This window comes from Anastrepha ludens, chromosome 4 (assembly GCF_028408465.1).
Source record: "Anastrepha ludens isolate Willacy chromosome 4, idAnaLude1.1, whole genome shotgun sequence".
Classification (NCBI taxonomy): Eukaryota; Metazoa; Arthropoda; class Insecta; order Diptera; family Tephritidae; genus Anastrepha; species Anastrepha ludens.
The window spans coordinates 34,783,494-34,808,462 of NC_071500.1; the positions used below are offsets into that span (position 1 = coordinate 34,783,494).

General features: G+C 35.8%; 5 protein-coding genes across 6 annotated transcripts; 3 read left to right on the forward strand and 2 right to left on the reverse strand.

The window, feature by feature from the left end:
- The first annotated feature begins 896 nt into the window (after positions 1 to 896).
- Positions 897 to 3,932, forward strand: LOC128861597 (uncharacterized). Its single transcript, XM_054099840.1, has 2 exons — positions 897 to 1,512; positions 1,669 to 3,932. The coding sequence occupies exons 1-2, from the start codon at positions 925 to 927 to the stop codon at positions 2,719 to 2,721; spliced, it is 1,641 nt and encodes a 546-aa protein (XP_053955815.1). The 5' UTR covers positions 897 to 924; the 3' UTR covers positions 2,722 to 3,932.
- A 3,486-nt stretch (positions 3,933 to 7,418) lies between these two features.
- On the forward strand, positions 7,419 to 9,350 carry LOC128861603 (eukaryotic translation initiation factor eIF1). The gene is made up of 3 exons (XM_054099846.1): positions 7,419 to 7,617; positions 8,329 to 8,486; positions 8,554 to 9,350. The coding sequence occupies exons 1-3, from the start codon at positions 7,590 to 7,592 to the stop codon at positions 8,698 to 8,700; spliced, it is 333 nt and encodes a 110-aa protein (XP_053955821.1). The 5' UTR covers positions 7,419 to 7,589; the 3' UTR covers positions 8,701 to 9,350.
- A 1,220-nt stretch (positions 9,351 to 10,570) lies between these two features.
- On the reverse strand, positions 10,571 to 13,769 carry LOC128861601 (RNA-binding protein 45). Of its 2 annotated transcripts, none has more exons than XR_008454391.1 (9): positions 13,303 to 13,769; positions 13,045 to 13,239; positions 12,598 to 12,968; positions 12,476 to 12,539; positions 12,307 to 12,404; positions 12,142 to 12,248; positions 11,830 to 12,000; positions 11,618 to 11,763; positions 10,571 to 11,452 (listed from the first exon to the last, which is right to left on the reverse strand). XR_008454391.1 is itself a non-coding variant. In XM_054099844.1 (9 exons), the coding sequence occupies exons 1-8, from the start codon at positions 13,635 to 13,637 to the stop codon at positions 11,692 to 11,694; spliced, it is 1,413 nt and encodes a 470-aa protein (XP_053955819.1). In that variant the 5' UTR covers positions 13,638 to 13,768; the 3' UTR covers positions 10,573 to 11,452; positions 11,690 to 11,691. The 2 variants fall into 2 exon arrangements, 1 of the variants encoding a protein (XP_053955819.1); XM_054099844.1 differs by having other exon boundaries at positions 10,573 to 11,452; positions 11,690 to 11,763; positions 13,303 to 13,768.
- Positions 13,770 to 14,846: 1,077 nt separating this feature from the next.
- Positions 14,847 to 17,531, forward strand: LOC128861602 (ribosome biogenesis protein BRX1 homolog). The gene is made up of 3 exons (XM_054099845.1): positions 14,847 to 15,034; positions 15,100 to 15,895; positions 17,286 to 17,531. The coding sequence occupies exons 1-3, from the start codon at positions 14,921 to 14,923 to the stop codon at positions 17,432 to 17,434; spliced, it is 1,059 nt and encodes a 352-aa protein (XP_053955820.1). The 5' UTR covers positions 14,847 to 14,920; the 3' UTR covers positions 17,435 to 17,531.
- Positions 17,532 to 17,753: 222 nt separating this feature from the next.
- Positions 17,754 to 24,903, reverse strand: LOC128861599 (choline transporter-like 1). The gene is made up of 9 exons (XM_054099842.1): positions 24,528 to 24,903; positions 21,403 to 21,776; positions 21,190 to 21,338; positions 19,692 to 19,921; positions 19,313 to 19,610; positions 18,728 to 19,007; positions 18,514 to 18,676; positions 18,235 to 18,456; positions 17,754 to 18,183 (listed from the first exon to the last, which is right to left on the reverse strand). The coding sequence occupies exons 1-9, from the start codon at positions 24,639 to 24,641 to the stop codon at positions 17,959 to 17,961; spliced, it is 2,055 nt and encodes a 684-aa protein (XP_053955817.1). The 5' UTR covers positions 24,642 to 24,903; the 3' UTR covers positions 17,754 to 17,958.
- Positions 24,904 to 24,969: the final 66 nt, after the last annotated feature.

The window sequence follows — 24,969 nt, forward strand, 5'->3', positions numbered from 1 at the left end:
CAGCTGTCAATACTGTTATGAAAGGTTTTTCTTCGTAAAAAATATTTTGGTGTTTTTGGTTTGTTTAATTATTATTAACGATTTGAAGAAAAGACAAGGAGAAGGAATAGTTAAGTTAATTGCGCTGCTAATAATAAACTGTTGGAGGAAATTATGACAGAAATACGCATTCGGAATTCAATATTAAATTTTATAATAAGTAATAAGAGGACACACGCTTTTTTTCTGATATATGAATGCGTAGTTAATAATATCTAACGAACATTTTACTAGAATTATGTTTACCAAGCTGTTTTCTTTGCCGGCATCCATTTTATTTAGTTTTTAATTTGACTTTTTCTTTACCAACGCAAAAATAGTGATTTATTACACAGAAAACACAGGGTTGTATGTAAAAAATTATGGCAATAAGCTAGGATTATTTTATAATCTCATATTTTGGGAGAGAAATTTTGTATGGAAAATCTCATTTTTAATTACGGATTGGGAGTTAAGCACTGAAAAATATATCATCTACTTATATATGTACGTATTATAACCCTCGAAATGTAAATTACCGAACAGACCTTAATGTTAAACGGGTGCCTACCATCCAAGGCGAATTTATTACAGGTGACAGCAAACACATATAAGTAAAACCCTACATGTATTTGTTGTTGCGTTTGGTGCAAGCATCATGTCAAAATCAGCAAGCAAATGTAAACATACGAATGTAAACATACCAATACATACAAACAAAGCATATCATTTTGACGTAAGCCATACCTACGGCGAAAAATTCAGCTGGGTGAATGCTGTCACCTTATTAAATCCACCTTGCTACCATCTTATTTGGTTCCAATTCTCAGCAAATCAAATACAACCAACGCAACCCTGTAAAATAAATTCCAAAAATGTTCTCATTTCATTTTCAGACCGTAGCACATGGAATTAGCGAAATTTTGTCGAACCATAGAATTTTCAGAGATTTTGACGTTCCTAAATCCAGATTATACTGAAATTAAAACACAACAAACAAACTCGGCGACTCCGACTATAATGAATCATTTGAAATGGATGGGCCATTCGGCAACAATTTTCGATATACAAAGAAATCTCCGCAACGATCCACAAAGCTGTGAAGTGACTTTGGCGGCCAAAGGACACTCAGTGCGAGCGCATCGGTTTGTTCTCTCGTCGTGTTCAGACCTGCTCCGCAATCTACTAGTGGACGTACCGATGGGACAAGAAGCTACAATTGTTGTGCCTGACATTAAAGGTTCGCTTTTGGAGAGTGTATTGGCTTTTATTTACGTTGGTGAAACTAGCCTCACCTCAACAAATCTTTCTGAATTTTTGGAAGCCATTAACACCTTGGGCATCAAATCTGCCATAAGTTTCGAATGCAACAATGCTACACTGTCCGGTGGAGTCGCGACAACAACAGTGCCAGTAAAATCTTTGAGCGATATACAAATTGCACAAGAAGAGCTAATCGAACAGCAAGAAAATATTGCTGTAGAGAAAATCGAGGTATGTAAGTTTATTATTTGTATAAAGTATCCGCAAAATTGTATGATTGAAATCTCGCTCAGTAAATTATTAATGAATTTAAACTTCTTTCGTCACATGAGCATATTACTTCTAACGTATTCTTAATATTGAAATATGTGTACATTTTTAATTTAGACTCAAAATGTTATACAACATGAAAGAGAATTGGAATTTTTGGATGTCTATAATGATGCTCAACACAGTAAAATCACCTATTCCATCGAACACATGCCGGTTTCCAGCACTGCAAATGAGTATATATTGACTGAAAATTCCGGAACATTTACATTGACTCAAAACAACAAACTCGAAAATGGGTCCAACTCCGATTCAGAAAAGTTGGTTGAAATGGAAGATACAACTGAAGATAGTCATATCATTGAGGAATATAGTAGTAATAGCGCCGATCCTATAATTGAGATTGCTGCAAGTACGCCAACTACAAGCACTTCCAAAGTAACTACCACTACCACAAATTCGCAAGTGCCACAACCACTTATTCAAATAAAATCAGCTCCAAAAATTAAAACAATAAAAATTAAATCTCAATCCAGTTCAGAAACTGAACAAATCCACCAGTCGATGTATACAACACTTGATCCCACTGCAGATCCAATTTCAGTATTAAAGACTGAGGACACTTTTGTTTCTCTGAATGCTGCACCAGGCGTTCCCGAAGATGCCCTATTTTATGCCGTTCAGGCAGTTATTAATGAAGGCATGAGTTTACAAAAGGCTGCACAAAAGTATGACCTTTCTAAAACTGTTCTCTGGCGGAGAGTGCGCAAGCATCCAAATTATATGAAAACGACTCGAGAAAATCCAGTGCTTACTATGGCATACGAACGTTTAAAAGGGGGAGATTCACTAAAAAATATTAGTCGAGAATTAGATATACCAATGTCAACATTACATAGACACAAGGTACGTTTAGCACAGCAGGGGCGTCTACCAGATTATGTTTCCTTTAAAAAACGAGATGTCAACTCGAAAATTGAGTTAAAGGACAAATTAACAAAAGCTCTGCATGCTTGCGTGCATGAGGGAATGTCTCAGAATCATGCGGCAAATTTATTTGATATACCGAAGAGTACGCTATGGCGTCATCTGCAAAAACGTGTAGCTGAAGCAGAGCTTTCGCAGAAACTTGAACAAGGACACATCAAGGAGGAAGTTATATTATCTTAAAACCAGTATTTAAAATTTGATTGTTTCCGATTTGTAACTTCTTATTTACATAAGCAACTATTCAATTAGGTTTATTATGGTAACCACATAATTTCTTTTGTAATATATTTAATTAACTATAACTTTTTAACAGTACTTCAGAACATTCCAAATTTATTTCAGATTTTCTCATTTCGAATATTAATTAAATGTCAATTCGATTGCTGGTAAATTAAAACATCAAATTAACCAAAGTACAAAATGAACCAAATTAGTTTCACATATTGCGAATAGATTTTGTTTTGAAGTATCCAAAAATACAAGAAAAAACATTTTTTTGGCGAATATTACCTTAAGTAAATTTCTAATGCTATAAAATAAAATAAAAATAAAAAAAACAAATGGGAATAAATAAATTTGGAATGCTATTAAAATAATTAAAAGCGTCATCCTCATTTCGCGTTATATGAAACAAGCTATACATGCTGGGAAATATTCTATTAAAGGATTGCTAATATTTTCGGCGCTGTCGTATATACCTAAATGGGTCTATGCGTGACTACCATTCAGTGTGGCCTGAATTCCAAACCCACCGCCCGCATGAAACACCAAATGATAGAAAGGACTTTTTTATCTACAATGTTTGCTTCTAGGTAGGTAATGGCAAGCCTCCGAGTGTATGTTCAGACATGAAAAGCCATCTGCTGCTCTAAGGAAGGATGTACGCGCCAATTATATAATATATACATACATATATATGCCAATATTTTAAATGATAGTTGCAGAGTTTATCTTACATTTTAATATACAGATATGCTGTGCACAAATGATAAACTTTACGTCAAATATTTTTGAAAGTGATTTGGAAATTTTTGCGGTACTGATAAAATAAGTGTATTATTTTTGTACACATATTTTAAGTTCTGTTTAAAATAAATATTAATTCTCTATATATCTCATTTACCAAAAATAGATGTGTCTATATGTATTCGATAACTCACATTACATATTTATGTGTGTAGGTACCTACTTCAGAGAGCAAAAGAAAAAAACCAAAAAAAGCTACTTATATAATTGTGGTCTTCACGCATAATTACCGATCGTGGTAGAATGCATAGAGATAGTAAAAAGTATTTATATATTTAGGTTTATGCTTTTTTTGGTTATAATATTAATTTGTTTTAATTTTCTTAGCTATTATTAAATACAAGATGGTGGTTAAGTCTGTTTGATTTCTTGTTCTCCTATTTTTCAAAAGTCCGATATATTATTTACAATCACATAAATTGAAAAAAAGTTATTAATTTTGGGACTCCCGAAATTGACGGAATGATGTCAGGAAGCGAACTTATAGAATGTAAACTGTACTAGTCAGATGTAACAATTCATGTGTTTTGATTTATTATTTCCTCTTACTGCTTAAAACTGGGATAAGAAGGATAGAAAACCAAAAGAACAGTAAGTTCATAGCGATTTTATATTTTCATTTATTTTACGATTGGTTTGCTGTTTGGCAAAGGGTAAATATTCATGCGATAGAACTCCTTCCGCTCTATAAAACTATGTTAATTGCATTTTTTTTAGACTTACAAATGGAATACCGAGGAGGCAAAAATCAATATTTTCAACACTTGGTCTTCTTTACTTTTCATCGAGGTCAAAAAGCTGCCGAAGCAGAACGGGACATTTGCAACGTGTATGGAGAAGATGTCATAGGCAAGTCTGCAGCACGGAAAAGGTTCGCAAAGTTCAAAAATGGCGACTTTGACGCCGATGGCACGTTCCGCAGCGGAAGGCCTTCTGGATTCGATGAAGAACGTCACAAAGAAGAACGGTCGTTCTATTCTTGTAAATCAATTTCATCCCCTTCAAAATAATCCCCTCTCGATGAAATACACTTATGCCAACGATTTTTCCAATCCCCGAAACATGCCAAATAGTCCATTTCCGGCATAGCCATCAGCATCAGTAGATCTGCCTCTCTATGTGTTTTCCATAACAAAGATAATCGCTTCTTGAACAGCATATGGTACACCTCCACTTGCACGTATTTCAAGAGCAAATTACAGTTTGACCCGCTGGAGTCCACGTAGACCCGAGGGGCGGAACCGTGCTCGGTCCTGGAGCCATCCGTGTAAATGCGAAAACGGTGTTTGCCGGACTCATTTCCAGAGTTTGATCACAATTGAGCCTCTAGCAGCACCACACTGTATCTCTTTTCAAGTACGACTCTTGATGGCATGGAGTCAAGGGGCATGGAGTGAATCGTTGAATCGAAGTTCACGCCTTCTCTGTTTTCCAATACTGGACAGGGGTCGTACCAGTTCCTATTGTGTTTCGGCCTGCAGATGACCTTCAAGGCCTCTCCTTGGATGAAAGCATCAAGTGGTGGTAGACCAACCAGAGCATCTAATGCCGGGCCTGAAGTGGTCGGAAAAGCTCCGGTGCAACAGATGACCACGGTGTGTTGTAGTCTTGATACGGTCCTCCTGACTCCTACGAGAGAGAGTGAGTGAACCTTCAGCGACTTCTGACGCATATGCAACTTCACTAGCTGTTCAAATCTTTTCAGCATGAAAGAGGTCATGCTGATGGGTCTAAAGCTTTTGGGGCTGGTTTAGTCATCTCTCTCAACCTTAGGGATGAAGACAACCCTGACTACCCTCCACAAGCGTGGTATATAAGCCAGTGCCAGGTATGCAGTGAAGATGTTCTTCAGGGCTGCAGTCACGGACTCTATGCCTTCCTTCAGCATGGCAGGATAAATGCCATATGGTCTGGGAGACTTGTAGCCGCCAAAACATTCGATGGCAAATCGAATGGCGACTTCATCACAGATCTGGCCTCTTTCGGTAAGGGCCATTGTCGGCCAATGCTTATTGATTACCTGAAAAGTAAGAGTTCCTCAGCAAGCGAGTGTCTCACTATGCTTCTGCGTGAAGGAGCCGTATCAGATTTCCTAAGTGACCCCACCTTTGCGGTTAAGCTGAGTTTCTCAAGGGCCACCTCAATGCCCTGTTCTTTCCAGCCCTGAGGCTTCCAGGGCAACGTAAGAAAAATAAGCTAATACCATCACAAATCTCAACCATCCGCTTCTACGCTTATAACACACCTCAGCAGCTACCAGGTCTTGGCAACAGATGGGATGATACTATAATATAAGACCGGTCCGGCTTTTAACGCACTAAGGCCACAGATGTGGCCCCTAAAGAGCCAGAGCCCTTGCACTGTTATTATGGGCCGACAGCTGAGTTGGAGCTGTTGTCGAGTCAGCGGTCAGACCGGGGCTTGGCAGAACCATCGCCCACCACTTTAACTGGCGCGGAGATCACGCTCATAACTTGGGAGGTCGTAGCGCGGATATCAGCATCAGCTTCAGAGCAGGGAAGTGAGCTACTTTCAGCCACTGTCTTCCTCCGCTCCTACATCGAGAGTGAGACGATTAGAGAGCCTATGCCTGTGCCCACCCAAGACTCGGTGGCTTCTGTGGGTGTCACTTAAGCCGACCGAGGCCTTTTGGAAGACACAGACGCAGAAGGGCCGACAGAGCCGTATGAAGATTACTCCAGCTCGAGCATCGCCAGACGCATTCTCCTTACCCTCCTTACCACTCTCTTCGGTTTCCCGGCTTCTTTGGGAGGTCGTGCCGCCACCGCAGTGACTTCACAGCTCAGGCCTTTCGAAACCGGGAAACGTCGTTTTTCAGTGTCTGAAGAAGAGGATATTGCGATAGCAACCCCTGTCTCCTCCAGGATGCGCTCTCGCCCATACAGCTAAGAGACTTAGGTAAAGAATCCATGCCCCTGCCGTCGAAACGGATGGATTGCCACTTGTGTGGGTTCCACCTGGAGTAATATATCCTTCGTTTTCCATTACCTTTTTCGGTTTTTTTTCGGGACTCCTCCCTAGCCAGTTTGGTTCGCGGATGGCACCCTGATTCTATGCCAACTTTGAGTCGCCACACGAGTTTTGGAACCTAGCCCACCTAGGAAGACCACTATTGTGGGCTTCCCTATTTACCACTTGAGACGCGTCCGATGGGAGATCAGGCAACTCCACACGAGAGTTTTTATTCTTAATAGTATAGTTATATATTCCTGATAAAATTGGGACGGCGCCACCTATAGTACTCCGGAAGAAATCATTGCAAACAAGTGTGTGTATGTGCATACGCACTTCTTGTGTTTAGTTGGTGCTGTTGTTTTAGCAGCACAAACATTCCGCATACATATATAGTTTTTATTGTTTTCGCTACTCTTCACAAGTAAGTAATTCCCGCTCCTTAAAATAGCAGTCATCAAACACATGAAGGTTTACGCACAAACCCACACTTGATTTCTACGATATCATTTATATAAAAATGCAAAAACTGCATTTTACTTTCACAATTTTGCTCGCGGCACTTCGTTTTCATTAGTTTGTTTAGTTCGAATTGCACAAATTAGATTAGTATCAAGCCATTCACTGAATTTTCACAAACATGTAATCCCTCCTCCTTTTGTTCATTTGTTTTGTATGGCAGAAGACCTGACGTCAGACTTGACAAAATCGCGAAAAAAAAGTAACAGTTTTGGCAAGGCGCTCCCTATGGTACTCAATTCGCTTTGATACCAACGTCAAACAAGTCAACAGTAATAGATTCATACCAAACAGTAAAAGATCGCATTTGACACATTTCGTTTCGTTTCAAGTTTAAGAAGGAGCTTGGAAAAAGACACGCGTTTCATTGCCTGCTTAATCATTCAGATTTACCAGAGAAATTATTTGGAGCGTTTCGAAACGTCGCACGTTTACTAGAAATACAAGTGAAAATTTTCAGTAATTCAACGCAATAAAGACATAATTGCGAACGGTTTTTATTTTCAGCTGTGGTTGCTTTTTATTATCGTATGTCCATCCAGAATTTAAATACATTTGGTAAGTATAAATTTGTGATGAAGAACAAACAAGAATATATTTTGAAACGCCAAATAAAGTGGTTGTAAAGTTTTTTTCTCGTCGTTTCTGGGAAGAAAATGGCTGCCACTTTGCATGGGCATGGCTCGCCTTATGAGGCAATATAAAAAATTAAATGACTGCATTTTCGTAATAAAGTATTAAATGATAATTTCAGGAATATTCAGAATTTTCGGACATCTCCGTTATGTTGTAAAAATATATCAATTTGATCAATGCTATTCGATGGCATGTGGGATGAGTCAGCACGTATAACTTCCAAAGTTTCTCTTTTGACTGCAATAAGCAATGAATGACATTGTTCATGCTAGCGTAGCCCCATCGTCTCTGTCGTAAATAGTGGCTACGTCAGAGGTCGACGTCACATGAAATTCATTAATTTTGCAATAAATGGTTAATTAAGAGTGTCATTGATTTCTAAATTATCAATAATATGTTGCATACATGTGCACAAATACATGAAAATGTTTCGTATTAAATGATTATTTATGTGTATATCTGAATCTTTGCTAAACTTTATCGCAATTCGCGCTGTTTCATAGTCGGTACTTCAAACGATGGATACAAATTTATTATATTTGTACACAAATGATTATACATTAATTAATTGTGATATTGATATAAATGCAACTTACTTGAACGTGTATTTAATTTTTTTTTTTTAATTTTTAGACCCCTTTGCTGATGCAATCAAGGGTGCTGATGATGATGTTCAAGACGGTCTTGTACACATAAGAATTCAGCAGAGAAATGGTCGAAAGACATTAACAACTGTGCAAGGATTATCTTCGGAATATGATTTAAAGAAAATTGTTCGGTCATGTAAAAAGGTAATAAATACATACATACATAAATTTGAAATTAGCTTGAAATTTATTGAATGTTTTGAACATTTAGGAGTTCGCCTGCAATGGCACAGTAATTGAACACCCCGAATACGGAGAGGTACTACAGCTCCAGGGCGACCAACGTGAAAACATCTGCCAATGGTTGACAAAAGCTGGCCTAGCGAAACCTGATCAGTTGAAAGTTCACGGATTTTAAGTCAAACGACGAAAATCAGCAATTTAAATCATCCAACAAAGTCAACAAGCAATTAACAGAAAGTGAGAGCAACAAACAAGTAGAAGAATTGTCGAGTCATTTGTCATCAAAACAGTAATAAGAATAGTTATAATTGTGTTTGTTCAGTGCAAAAATACTTATAAGTGTCTTTTATTACAATTATAACTGATTGTGTTTTAAACATCCAGACACCTGGGACATCTTTTGGTTGAAAATAATAATTTCACCGCATAAAAACGAACAACTATATGAAACGGTTATCTGCTAAAATACAACTCGTAAAAAATATTCCCCTTTTTTACATGCTAATGCCTATGGAATAACAGAATGATTAGTTAATTAAATTCACTCTACTTCCAACCTACATAGTTATTTTCCCCACAAAACATATTTTTTAATTAATTAAAAATACCAATAATAAAATGTTGAAATTAGAATATAACAGCAAATCTAATGTATGTAGTCAAAATAACGCTGGTAGTCTAATTTGGAAAATAAATTGGCGAAGGGGGAAACGAATACTCCTTTATCAACAGCAATGCACTCATTACAGAATTAAGGAAGAAGACTATTATTAATTTTGCAAATACATAATTAACATGAAGAATTGAATAAATAATTTAAAACAATTCTAATTTTGATTCAGATAGGATATTATATTTAAATAGAACCGCATAAATGGGCGTACGCAAATATTAATAAATTGTAGAGTAACTGGGACGGAAAGTAAACGTTGTACGACTTTTTAATTTGGAATTGGAAACTATGCATCAGTTCGATCAAAGGCGACCAGCATATATCGGAGATGCATGCAGAACCGTGTTTGACATTGTTTTGGTGATTCAGTTACTGACGAGCGTAGTACGGTACACTAGACAGGGCTAGTTTACAGGGTCGGCAAAAACCCGAGTCATTCCGGTAACGTAGAACCGGCTGCCATGGGAATGTTGACGAGCTTTGTCCTACCCAGTAGTTTCCTAAAATTAACCTCCAAAAGGGATTGTCTCCGAGCTTCAAAAGACGTGGCAGTGTTACTTTTTATGCGATAGCACAACGTTCTATCACATAATAAAAAGTTGACAAGCTGATAATCTAGTGAGTCAAGGGTAGAATAAAAGTTTCCACTGCGGAGCTAAAATGGAAGGGGGAAAGGTAAGTTCTTATTTAATAAATACTGTTTCGAAGTATAATATTGCTTTTAGCGCAAAATCAAGCTCAAATGAAACGAAGTTATTGGTCCTTATTTTCAACCGGCACTTTCGGCGCTAAATAACTTCTTCAATATTGAGTCAGCTAAGTATCAAGCACAGCCATAAAAAAAGCAACACGTCGCAATCAAGCGGAAATTATTGCAAGCAAGTAATTTATTGCAAATGCTGCTCGAATGGTAATCATTAATATTTTGGTTGACTTCCTAACGTCACTTGTACTGAGCGGATACAAATTCAAATGTTCCTTAACCAAAAAGTCTATGATGTGTAATAGTTTGAAGTTCCTAAATCAATACGCTAGCTCAAAATCTCATCACTGCAAGCATCGCAGTAATAAATTGCAAAACGACGCTTAGGAAGTCAGTCTGCGTATGTAATTGATGATAGCTCCAGTTCTACCTTTACAATTATTAGCAAAGAAATATATCTATTAAGTTGAAAGCTATGTCAGGTAATCAAAATTATGTATTCTCGTTTCTGGCTCAGATTGTTGTCAGTATTTGTTTGTTTGGTTAAGTAAAAAATCCACAAACAAGTCAAATCCACAGATTAGTATCCTTTTTTCTTTAAGAATACTCCCGTCTAAGCAAACCCACAAGCCAAATCAATAACACATTTTTGTTTTATTTATGTGAAATATATTTATAATATTAATATATTCATAATAATCGGCAATTAAAATATTTCATATGTATATAATAAAATGCCAAATATGTTGGCAATACGGTTGAATATTTCCCACATACACCACAGTTTGATTGCATTTAGAAAAAGTAAATTTTCCTAATTCAAACTGTGAACTATAAACGAATAAATAATGAGTAAACGTCTAAATAGGCATGTACATGTATGGATAGATGTTTAAGTGTTAAAAGTATCTGGTTTTAGGTATATGTAAATTTTTGAAAGGGAGTATTAAAGTTTGCTGTGGTAAAAGTTAATTCGGTTCTTGCATCGTGTGCATAGCGTACATATCTTCGTCCATATGGGTTTTAGTTCAGGTTCGCGTTCTCGTTCTAGTTACGTTTAATTTTTCGTAAATTTCGTTTAACTTTTTTCTTGTAAAACCTCTGCTCAATTTAACACTCATAATATCAATTATTTCTCTGTACTGTAGCTGTAGCTCATTACAGTGTCTGTTGCGCTCCGTTAGCGTTTGGCTCCGTTTGCGTATTGGGGTACTTTGTCTCAAATTGGTCATTGTCTACAAGTGACATTATGTAGCTTTATTCATATTGTGGTGACTATGACTGTGACAGAGTGATTGTGAAAGTCTGAGTCGGTTGGGTTGGCGGTTTGTTCATTGCTGAAGCACTTTACATATTCTTATGCATATGCTATTACCACCTCTACAAAATCTTCGTTCTTCTGTGTCTAGCAGTTTCCGTTTTAACTCCGTTTGCGTTTCGTTTCCGTAATTGTTTTCTGCGGTCAGTTAGTTTCATTATATTTCTTTTGTTTTTATTAAGTAATGGAACGTTATTGTTATGGTTTTAATTTGGTTTGCTTTATGTTTATGTCTGTGAAAAAGAAAAACAAAATACGCTCATTAACCTGCAATGATTAGTTCTAGAATCATATGCTTTAGAATTTTTTAGTAATAGTAACGGAAGACGGTCAAATATTAGTGATCAGTCTATTTAAAAATATTAAGAATTAAAAAATTCAAATAACATTTCACTTACCAGATACAAATACTGTCTTTTGTTGATTATTTGTAACGACAAAATAAAAATTAAAATAAATTACTGGCTTACGTTTAATTTCTTCGAAGGCGTTTCCTTCCATTGTCATCACCATCTCCATTACCCCGCTCTTCCGCTTCCATTACCTAAAAATTTAGGTATTTTTGATTAATTAGGCCTATTATTATCTGAATTATCTGAATACGATTTACTTTTATTTTCGTGCCACAAATTTCGGCACCATTCAACGCTTGAATCGCCTTTTGTGCGCTGTCTCTATCTGCATATTTTACGTAGCCACAATTTTTATTCGGCAGTAGGTACACATCGATTAGACCCTTCCAACATGAAAATACATTCTTCAAAATAGACTGTGGAAGATTCTGTAGTAGAAAATAGATATTTCCATAAAAATAAAGAATAATACAGTGCATCAAAGTAACAGTTTAAATCTCTCATAACAAATCCCGAAGAAGTTTTTCGAAATACAGATGTTTTTTATTAACACGCTTTTATGTACTTACTGCAGCTAATACAATAAACAATCGTTGTGCCACTGGTGTGTCAGTAGATGCCATTGGCTGAGCAGGTGGCAATGGTACATTACATATTGAATCTTTTTTAGTTCGTTCTGTAAGAATTAGTTATTTTGTAAATATATTTCATAATTCCAACCTTATATCACATACTATCTATGAACGATGTATCCATTCGAGCTGAACTCATCCCTGCCACTTTAACGATGATTCGTTCGCCCATCGGATATTCAAGGCCATGCAATTTATCTCTAAAATTTTATCAGAAAGATATGTATATGACATGACCACAAATTTTATATTTTGTAGATTTAGTTCGTACTTTGCATAAATTGCTGCCTCAGGATTATCATAAACGACAATTGCTTCGTTGGTTCTTGGGCCATCTGTTAAATAAAGGAAATTAAATTTAAATTCTTTAAAAAAGGCAGTTGTCAAACATACATTCTCTCGTTATTTGACAATAATCTAAGCCAGGGATAATGTCAAATAAACGCCACAACTGGTCCTGATTAACACAATTACTAGCGATCACTTCTAAACAGGTTGGTTGTGGCATGGGAACATTTTGCATTCTCAGGAATGCTGCCATATCACTGTTGAAAGAGCAGTTCCAGTCATTATTAAAGTTGCCATTGTTATAGGTGCCACTACTACTGCCTCCCCCACCACCACGACTCGAGCCTATCAGTGGGTTATCATCAGTTTGTCGTCCGTACTGGTCTCTTTGTGAACGTGTAGAGCCTTTAGGCTCAGCAAAAACTGCTTTGTATTTGGGAGGGCAATTTTCAAATGCGACAGCTGCATGATAGAACCTTGTAAAAACAAAACATTCGCGAATTAGTAGCATTTGGGATTCAAACATGGTAAGCTAAAGTAACTCATACTCACTTTGTAAATCGGACATATCCAAATCCTTTGGGTGATCCAGTTGATTTATCTTTGACAATCGTTACATTTTCCACATCACCCCATTGGGAAAATTCGTTCCTTATTTCGTCTTCAGTAGCTGATTTCGATATAACAATGAACAGGCGAACATACTTTTCCTGTTCATTTTCAGATTTGTTAGAACCCTGGTTTCGGCTTTGAATAGATTAAGCACAATTTTAAATGACCTCAATTAGAAAAATCTATCATATAACTTACTTGGCGGCTACTAACACCTTCAAAGTCCGATCCATTTTGCCAATTGTCTTGCCATTCATCTCTTCTTGCGCTTTAGCCGCATCAGATGTCTTTGCAAATTTTACATAAGCAATCCCTTTGTTTTCTCCGGAGTTCTTGTCCTTTACCACCCAAATATCTTCGATTTCACCATAAGGAGAGAATGCTTCTCGAAAATCTTCTTCTGTATGAGCTTTATTGCAAATTATGAAAAGACGCGACATGGGCGGATCGTCATCACTGGAATAATCTCGGCCTCCACCGCCACGTCCACCATCTCGGTGCCCATCCCGTGACTGCGATCGATAATCGGACATTGGATTTCTTTTCCTTGCAATACTCAAAATTTACTGATTAAATTTTACTTTTATTGGCAAACAATTTTCAAGCTGTTCTAGTTAAAATGGCGTGGATGAAATGTATGTATACCGGTAATAGAGATGAGTATTGTGAGCCTTACTTCGATGTATTCGGCTCATGTATAATAGACTCGTTACACATTAAAATTATTTGATCACACCAAGGTGGATTTAATAAGGTGACAGCATTTCCCTAGCTGAATTTTTCGCCGTAGGTATGGCTTACGTCAAAATGATATGCTTTGTTTGTATGTATTGGTATGTTAACATTCGTATGTTTACATTTGCTTGCTGATTTTGACATGATGCTTGCACCAAACGCAACAACAAATACATGTAGGGTTTTACTTATATGTGTTTGCTGTCACCTGTAATAAATTCGCCTTGGATCACACACATCGAATATTCTATCAAATTCCAGTTTCTCATATGAGTCCAAGTTTTGTAAACACTAAGACGAATTGAGTATCTAAGGTGGCGCCTTTATCAAATAGTTACTTTATTTTTCGTGATTTTAAAAAGTCTGACGTCTGCTCCCTTCGCAATACAAAGCAAGCAAACAAAACTAATAAGAGTAGGAGAAATTACTTGATTCTGAAATATCAATAAATGAAAACGAAGAGCCGTGTGTTAAATTATGAAAGCACAAATTAATTTAAAGCCTCCAAATGCAGATTGTTTGCGTTTTTATGTGGAACACGCCGTGGCAAGAACCTATTTGTATGGTTGCAAGTATACACTGCAATACTATTAAAAATATAATTTGTCCAACAAAAAGGCATGCAATATAACAAAGAAGTTTAATTAACTTAACATAGTCTAATAATGTTAAAAAGCGTTGCTCTGATATATGGCTAAAAAGTCCAGGAACAATCAATTTATATTGACCTCATGCGCCAGAAAATCGCCGTCTTGGTCAGTTCTTAAACTTTACTTAACTTAAACTTTGAAAGCTTTATGCTTATAGTTATTCAACGCATAACATGAAAATCGTTTTTGTAAAATATTCAACTGATATGTTTATGACAGATTATTTTTTCAACAAAAAAATTATGGAATTCCACAACAAAAATTATGTTTGTAGCCATTGTACGTAAGCACGCTGATTGTGAAATCAATGGCAATTATCGATATGTTGTTTTTCGATACATCATTTTGTAAACTATCGAAGAGCTTTGTTTTTGAAATAAGTCCACACGTGCAACAGTACCACTAGTGCTAAGTAAGTTTTATCAAAAATAATGGGACGAAAGCTACAAAAAAAGAAAAAGGTTCAAGAGCTGGAGATCGTGCCTATGGACGAAAATCCCCCACTTCCGGCACAAAGAACATCCGAAGACACTGTGCCCAAAAGGGTAAGTAAGCTAAAGGGTTTGTCAAACGAAATTAAACAAGTTATAGAATTATATTTTTTCTTCAGCTGAAATGGGTCAATAAGCAGCGTGTATTGGTTTTTGCTGCTAGGGGAATTAACCACCGTGATCGCCATTTGATGCGTGATATTAAAACCCTAATGCCGCATCATAGGCCAGAGTCAAAAATGGAACGTTCTAAAACACTTTCTGTAATAAACGAGATGTGCGATATGAAGCACTGCAATAAGGCAATCCTCTTTGAAGGACGTCGTAAACGCGATTTATATATGTGGGTTGCTAATACAACGTCAGGACCGTCGGCTAAGTTTCTTGTTGAAAATATACACACTATGGCTGAATTAAAAATGACCGGGAACTGTCTGCGAGGATCAAGACCACTATTATCTTTCGATTCCAAATTTGATGAAGTGCCACATTTAAAATTATTGAAAGAATTATTCACTCAGACGTTTGGTGTGCCCAATCATCATCCCAAGAGTCAACCCTTTGTAGACCATGTGTATACTTTTACGTGTTTGGATGATCGTATATGGTTTAGAAATTTTCAAATCCTTTCTGAGGACGGTGGTTTAGCAGAGATCGGACCAAGATTTGTTATGAATCCGGTAAAAATATTTGAGGGATCTTTTACTGGAAATACCTTATGGGAAAATCCAAACTACGTAAGCCCTTCCCGGCAACGTCAAATACTTAAGAAGGCGGCAAAGGAGAAGTATGTAAATCGTATAGAGCAAAAAGTACATCAGGAAGCTAATAGACCACAGGAAGCTTACGAGGGACTCGAATATCAAGAGTTATTTGAAAACGAAGACGCGATAACCACAGCGAAATTAATAGCAGGTAAGTCATTCATTCATTTTTTTTAAGGGCAACGAAAATCACCAAATTATTTATGCTTAGCTTTGAAAGTTTGTTTTTGTCTGTTTTGCTTTAATACTCGTAGGTATGCTTTAAAGAATTTAATTGATTTTATATAGAATGATATGGCAGAACCTACTTAGATAAAAAAAGTACCAAATTACATATTACTCAGGTAGTTCAGAGTTTCGAGTGTTTATTTGACTATCACAGCATTCGTGGCATGGGCAACAGAATCTTCTATAAACTTCATATGCCACATGTCCATTTGGAGTAATTTAAATTTAATAAGGGTGCGAGGGGACCGTTTTCACAAAGATGTGTTGGACTGGGAATGACGTTAAAAAGGGCATTACGCGTGAATATAATGGAAGTTTCTATACAAGCGCAAGAAAATCGAACAGATAATAGGTGCCAATTGTTCAACGGTCAATGTTATTACTTTTTTTTTGCAACTTATAGTTAATTAATTAATAATTCAAAACCGATACGATTCTGGTTCAATTGATGATCCGTTCTGTTCAGCAAATGTTTACATAAACATGAAGTAAATTAGAAAAGCTTTTATTTCAAAGATAAATTTCATGAGTTTTTTTTTTTTGCAAAAAATGTTAGTGGTACGCTATCAGGGATAAGCTATTGCGGCAAATAGATAATATTTTAATTGATTAGCGCTTGTAAACTCCAATAAAAAAAAAAAACTCCAATATTCAGTTGAAATATCGTTTTATTGAAAATGTGTATTATGTAAAGATCCGTCATCTTTTAATGTTGTGGTTGCAGCATCAAAATTGCTGAAGTGACAGTAATTAAATCCGGGTCGTTCCGGTAACATAGAACCGCTTGTCGTTGGAATGTTTCCTTTTTAATCACAACAACAAATGTTGTGTAGAATACATTTACATGTAATTATTTTAGCGATAGGGTATTGATCTGTTATTTACTTTATATCAAGTAATCGTCTGAGTCTTGGTTTAAGTATACCGAATGCATTTTCGACAACAATTTTTCTACAATAATGTAGCAAAGTTTTTATGGTTCTTCGCACTACCAAAAAGACGTTTCATATCTTGCTTGCCAACACCCATAAAAATGATCTGGATCGTTCCAGTGGCAACCGATTGTTACATGTTTGGAGAAATAGTAAAGGGCCCTCACACGTTCCACTTTACAACTGTCCTAACACATTAGTAAAATAAATAGCAAGACTTCCAATATTAAGTCTATAAATTTAAGTTTATAAATATTAAGTCTATAAATTTATATTAAATACATTTAAAATACTTTATGCTCGTACAGAACATATTTCATCAAACACTTACCCATTATTTGAGAGTTTTGCATTGACGCAAATATTTTTATTATTTTGCAGAAAAGGCAAAGGAAAAGAAGACAGTTGAAGCCAGTAACAAAAAATCTACCAAAGCAGCGCTGACAAAGAAAATCAAGGAAAAACAGCTAAAAGCGGCAGCTGAACTTATCGCGAAGAAGAAATCAAAAGTATCAAATAAAGATAAATAATTAAAAATGTATGTATAGTTGTTTTATTTATAACTTCTTCGTAATAAAGTATGTAAATGATAAATAAATGGTGGAATATTATTTCAAAATATTGTAATTTTGTACGAATTAACTATCCTTAAGTTTTATTAATTATTGTAAATTTGTGCTTAAAGATTCCCTCGGCTCTTCTTCATTCACAAGCAAATAAAACTGCTATATAAATCATTTAATATCTTTATGAATGCCGCCGGTAGGTGTTTTTTGCGAGCGCAAACCCAAAATTATTACTTTAAAGTTTCCTATATACACACGTATGCATACATAAATAATGTGTATGTATATACACAAGCCTGTTTGTACACCTAATCATCGTTGGATTTCGGCTGTTTCTGCTTCTCAGCTTGCTATACAAAATTTGATAAAAAAATATTCAAGTATATATAAATAAATATCTTAAAACATTATGACCACTTATGAAGCTTCTTCGTTGAATGGTTTGTTAAATGTACGCTTCAACCAGTGATGGTTATTTGTTTTTAGTTTTATTCAGTAAAACCATCAACGACATCGGTGCGTGGTAGTCTAGTTACGCTGAATGGTTCTTTATTGATTGGCATCATCTCCACCACTTGTATGGGTGGCTCTTCACCAGGCTGCAGTGGCTCTTCGCCAACTAATTTGGCCAGATTACTTTGAGCCCAACGACCGCCTCTGCCATTGATTGTTTTGTCCTCACAAACGCATAGAAATAGTGTATCCACCACCATCTGCAAATAAAAATCTTATAAGCTAGTTTGTTTAGTGGCACATTCACTCACCTCAAAAAGACTCAGAACAATATGTGCTATGAAAAATGAGAAAACTATGATAATAATAACTGGAGCCATGTAGAAATTCAATCCGGGACGATCTTTCAGCATAAAAATGCCTATAAGACCGCTAAGAGATGCAACAATAATTTTCCCCAGGAAAAGTATAAAGTCGCCTACACTGTTAATTGTTGCCACTTGCAGGGCATTTGTTGCCATAGCGTTCCAAGCCTAGCACGGTAAATAAAAAATTAAGATCCAAAATATTAATTTCAATTGCAAACTTACAATACCCGCTGCCGGGCAGAAATTTATGGACTCAATAGCAACAACGGTATATGCATTATGATTCAAAAACCGTATGAATTTTTCCAGCAACCAAAAACCGCAAATACAACATTTGAGGCAACAGGCAGCACATTCGGAACCTTTGTCTTCGCCCTTTTTGAATCTGAAATAAAGTGCAATTTTATAAAGGTATTATTCACATGCTTATACTTACTTGGCGTAGAGATAGGTCAGAATGAGACGCGGTATTTTGAAAATTGTTATTACAAATGAACCTTTAGCTACAGTACCCAAGTGATATTTAAGTAGCTTTCCAATTGCGTATGTGGTGGGGGTGGAAGTGGGTTTTTGAAAATACCAGAAAGCAACTGCAGCAGCAAGTGCAAATTGCTGGCATGCAAAAATGAATTCAGTCGTCCAAATAAGTCCAATCACATAAATCCAAAACATACCTCGTATTGCCTTAGCATCAGTATATTCTACGCGTAAAATTGCTGAAAATACAGTTACCATTAGGGCGGTTTAACAAAATTATTGAAAGAATACGTGATAAGCAAATTTACAGGACAAACAAGTTTTTACACAAATCTTTTAAAATTAAATTTTTAAATATGCGGACAACTTACATTTTTAGCACAGTTTAATGGACATGTGAACGCACAATTTTAATAAGGAAAGACCGGACATATTAGAACGTAAACATAAAAACTAGCAATATGACGAGACGCTATTATTAATTAATTATAAACTAAGCACATACGAAATAAACACAGTATACTGAAGGATACTTGAAACTCACTCTTAAAGCTCACTTCTGAAGTATTTTTCGGTGGGGCAATTTCTGTTAAGTGAGGTTGTTGATGAGCTGCTGTATTATCGAATGGAGCTATTGGACTCTGGCCTGGGGCACTAGCTGTGGCAATACAAATCACTACCAACACCCAAAAGGCCAAAAACGCGGCTAAAACAACAAAGGCCAGCAGAGGAGCAATCAACAAGCCCGGTAAGTTCATCATACAAATTCCAGCTTCTTCAAAGAGGGCGGACAAACCAGAAAGTTTATTTTTTAGGAAGTAAATTATAACCACTAAGACAATCTGAAATTATAATTAAATATAAAAGAGATATATGATGAAATCAATTTATCTTTAAATACGCGCAAACAATTTTGAGCTCACCAGAGTTATAGTCGCTAATATGGCGAGTATATAGACGGCGTCTTCATTTCTTATAAATTCTTCCAGCATGGAATATTGAGCGTTTAGTTTTGACTTGTGTCGTATGCTATAATATGCGTACCAGAGTGCAGCAGTTAGAGCTGTGCTGGCCACAATAACTAGAACGCAGATAAGCCAAGAAATAATGCGAGACATCCAGTGCATTAGAGTCACTAACACAATTGACATTACTAACAAAACGGAAAAAAGAAAATTTTTACTATAAATGAATAAATAAGAAAATACACAGAATACGAAATTATGCTGAAATATAACGTAATATATCGATCCATGATCCCTACAGCGACAAAAAAGTAGTCGGCGAAAAGATTTCAATTTGTATTCTAATTATTATAAAAGGCTTCAATCAAGGCACTTTAAATAGGTAGCTGCAGTAGAGCAAACACAACAAGATCAATGTATTTTGTTTTTATTCTTTTGACCCTTAAAATGTCAAAATCTATAAACAAAAATTTACGTACCAATAGAAAAAAAATCTAAATTGCAAGGAAATTGCTGCTACCTGTTTAATGTGAATTGGCTTCAATTAAATGTTAATATTAATTTCAAACTAGTGAACTTATCTTGTGCAAGCGTTTGCATTTTTTCGTAATGCAGTTAAGCTGCCTTTGGCTTTTTTAATTTGACGCATGATAAATTGTTAGGGGTTTTAACACGTATTAATTTGTGTTAATTTGATAACAACATCGCTTCATTTTGTGTGAAAAATGTTAGGCTATGAATCTTTTCTTATTTTGTATTTATTTTTCAATGTATTTTGATTTGCTTTATATTATGTGTAATAAGACAAACATACGGCGGCCGCCGTAGCCGAATGGGTTGGTGCGTGACTACCATTCGGAATTCACAGAGAGAACGGAGATTCGAATCTCGGTGAAACACCAAAATTAAGAAAAACATTTTTCTAATAGCGGTCGCCCCTCGACAGGCAATGGCGAACTTCCGAGTGTATTTCTGCCATGAAAAATCATAAAAATATCTGCCGTTCGGAGTCGGCTTGAAACTGTAGGTCCCTCCATTTGTGGAACAACATCAAGACGCACAACACAAATAGGAGGAGGAGCTCGGCGAAACATCCAAAAAAGGGATATATATAAATATTACAATATTACAATAATATATAAATATATATAATAAGACAAACCAAGGCGCATTCATTAAAGGTGGTCGCACTAGACCAGGCGGAATCAAGAAAAAATTAGACTGCTAAGTCTGCATATTGAAAACGAATGACATTACTACCTGGAACACTTTGTAGCGTGACGTTAGGATGTCTATAAATATACACACTTTTCTTACGTTTTTATTGATTAAATTATATTTTTTGATGCTGAGTCAAATTGACATTTTTTGGGAGGGACTGATGAGTGTTAATATTAAACTTACATATTAATTAAAGATACGTGCATATACATATTCTGGTATATACAATACTCACATAATGCAAACCCGCAAATTATAGCCACAATGTGCCAGGTTGAATATATATCACCTAAAAATTGTTGAGCAACATCCCATGAGTTAAGTAGTTTGTACAATTCACTTGCATTCTTGCCTTTCGGCATACAGCGATGTAAAACCGGAGATCTAGAAATGTTAAGTAAATTAATATAATGATAATAAAGAGGTATTATATACAACTTTTACATACTCTTCATAGATTGGAAGTTTGGGACATGGGCCCAGATAATTGAAATATTTGTCAACATTAGGTCCGGAAAGTAGGTCCATATTAAAATCATAACTGCAAAATGTCATATGTGTGTCCCGGTAGTATTTGTAGAGCTCATCCTTATTTGCAATATCTCTTTTCGGGCATTCTTTTACACATATTTTAATAGACTGACGGGGATTTTTGAAGTCAAAATAAAATAGCTCCGGTTTATCAAGGGTGTTCATGCCGGAAAGTGGGAAATTTGTGAATTTTTCATTGCGTTGAACACCACAGGTATTTCCGAATGAGTCATAACCGTTAATTACTCGTAATGGATTTCCATAAACAAAAGAAAATATCGCTATAACAATCTGAAATAAAAAACTCGTTTCATTCACTTGTCGGTGTAATATCTATAATCATATTTTTTTCTAACCACATCTTAATTTATGTCGAATTTTTTAACTATTAATTATGTACACTGAAGAGCAAAACTGTAACAAAATGTAATACTTTCTATTTCAACACATTTTTTTTAGACATGTTTTAACAAATCAAATATTTTTTTTGCATAACTTTATTGGCATGTATGTACTCTCTCTCAAACCGGTTTGGTGTCAATGCAACAACAACAACACTAGTAGCAAGCAATAATGCAAATAAAGACAAATGTTACAGTTTTGCACTCACTCTTAATTTTCAAATTTTCCGTTATTTTTCTCGTAATTATATATTTGGTGGATTTTTAATTATTATAAACGTGACCGTGAATAAGACAAAATGTTAAATCGGGAAGTACAACGCCAAATAATTGATTTGCTGAAGAAGGGCGAGTCTATAAGAAAAATAGCTAAAAAATTCGAAGTGAGCCACATGGCTGTGCAAAGGCTGCGGAAAAATGTACCAGACGCTGTTCCCAGTAACAAAGGAGGCCGGCCAAGGAAGATAAGCGACCGCGATGCCCGCCATCTGGCAAATTTGGTAACAAGCAGCAAGGCGGTCACTCCCAAAGAAGCACTAAAGATGCTGGATATTGATGCCAGTCAGTGGACAGCCAGGCGCAGCCTGTCAAAACTGGGGCTAAAGGCAGCGGAGAAGAAAACCAAGCCAATGCTGACAAAAAGACATGTGCGGTTGAGGCGGGATTTTGTTGCGGCTCACCAAAGCTGGACAGTTGAAGATTGGGATCAGGTACGTCTTTATAAATGGATTATAAAAGACCTTTTTTCATAAAATTTCAAAACGATTGCAGGTGATTTGGTCTGATGAAACCCAAATCAATCGATTTCAGTCGGTGGTCGGGGATGGTATTGGGTTAAAGACCCAAATGCAGTCCAGCCACATCACATCAAGCAGACAGTAAAACATGGTGGTGGCTCCATTATGGTGTGGGGCTGCATTTCCAAAAATGGTGTGGGTCCTTTAGTACGAATAGACGGTATAATGCGGAAAGAGGAATACCTGGCCATATTGCAACAAAATCTGCCGGGTGTAGTGGAAAGCATGGGTCTTGCTGCTGAAAAAGTAATTTTTCAGCAAGACAATGACCCTAAGCACACCGCACATGTTGTACGAAATTGGATGCAACGCCAAAAATTTCGTAACTCGAAGTGGCCTCCACAATCACCGGACATGAACCCAATCGAAAATTTATGGAGTCATGTAAAATCGAAGCTTGCCGAATATTCAAGTCCGCCCAGTGGAGTTAATGAGTTGTGGGAGCGAACACGCGATGTATGGGATGCTATTCCGACTGACTTTGTCCTTGAGGTATACACGAAGTATGCCCAATCGTATCCACGAGCTGAAAAAATCCAAAGGATATTGGACATCTTATTAATATTTATTTTATTTATTGTAAAAAATAAAAAGTGGGTTGAGTGCAAAACTGTAACATTTGTCTTTATTTGCATTATTGCTTGCTACTAGTGTTGTTGTTGTTGCATTGACACCAAACCGGTTTGAGAGAGAGAGTACATACATGCCAATAAAGTTATGCAAAAAAAATATTTGATTTGTTAAAACATGTCTAAAAAAAAATGTGTTGAAATAGAAAGTATTACATTTTGTTACAGTTTTGCTCTTCAGTGTATATATGTACATATGTAGGTAAATTAATATTCATGCATGTATAAGAATAATAAAATAAAAAATATGCATTCTGTACATCGAGTTGCATGTAGATAAAATAATAAAAAAAATAAAATTTTTTTGATGTCTGATATCCCTCAGGAATTTAATTTCTTAATCAAAAAAAATCAGCCAACTGATACGTTTATACGTCTTAAAGAGATGAAAGCGCAGGTAATAACGGTATATTATGCCTATCAACGGTGCTGGAACCACCCGTATTTAAACCATTCCTTCAAAATTTAGGACAAAATTTTAAATTTTTACGATAAAACAACCTCGGTCCATAGAATTGAGTTCGATGGTAAAGAAGGTTTAATTTAATATTTCATTACTTGCAACTAAAAAGTTAGAGAAATCGCAAATTCTTAAAATATAAATTTATTAATGGAAATAAAATATAATTATGTAAAGTTATTATTTATCAAAGTTAGTATTATAGTACCAGTATTGTGATATCGTGATTAGAAGTAATAAATATGTATGCATACTACTCATACACAAATACAAAAACATATGCCTTAAGAATTACAAACATGCAACCGGTATGAGTAACTAATCCGCATTAAGCCCCAAGTGGAGGTGGTGTCGTCACTTGCAAACAATGTGAGCAATATGCTAGTACATTACTAATATTGCATATGTATATAAAAGATGGAATGATACACAAGGGTATAATTATACATACATATGTAGTACGTTTTATTTACATATGTTCATATATGTATGCGTCTATTTTTTAGGCACTTCTAAGTTCTATTTTTTATATAATTCCAATAAATGGAAATCAAATTGCAATACCTAAACGGTAAATATTTCAAGATAGTAAACCTTAAAAATGACGCCATCACCTTCACCTGCTAGAATGTATGTATGTACATTGTAGAGCGTAAATTTGGTTTAAACTCAATTGAGACTTGAATCACTTTCACTTTTTCGCCCGGTCAGAGAATGGAGCTAGTATATGGTAATGATTTCAGATAATTACTCACCAAAAATAGCCAAAAGAGTATAAATACTGCAAGCCAAAACGTATCAGTGCATGTCCTATATTTGGGTCGGTTTCCTTGCGGCTCTTCACCATCCTTACTTTCGGCACAACCCATTGCGATTGTTTCACAATGTTTGTAAATGCTGATTCAATAACTTAATTTTTAATTATTTTCACCGCAGAGCAAATCCTAGAATTAGCAACACTCCTTTGCTAATTAAAATAAATTAATGACTTTTTTCTTATACATAGGCTCTTTTAGGTGAAAGAAAAAGTAGTAAACAACAAATAAAAAATCGTTGTTTATATGATTCGCTTTAGCGTATGTTATATCGTTTAAATCTGTTTCTACTTTTTATTAAGTGTTTTCCATTTCTCTAGAGCGAGTGACTTTAACGCACTACTAACGAACCATTAAGAATAACAGAGTAGAGCTGGGCGGA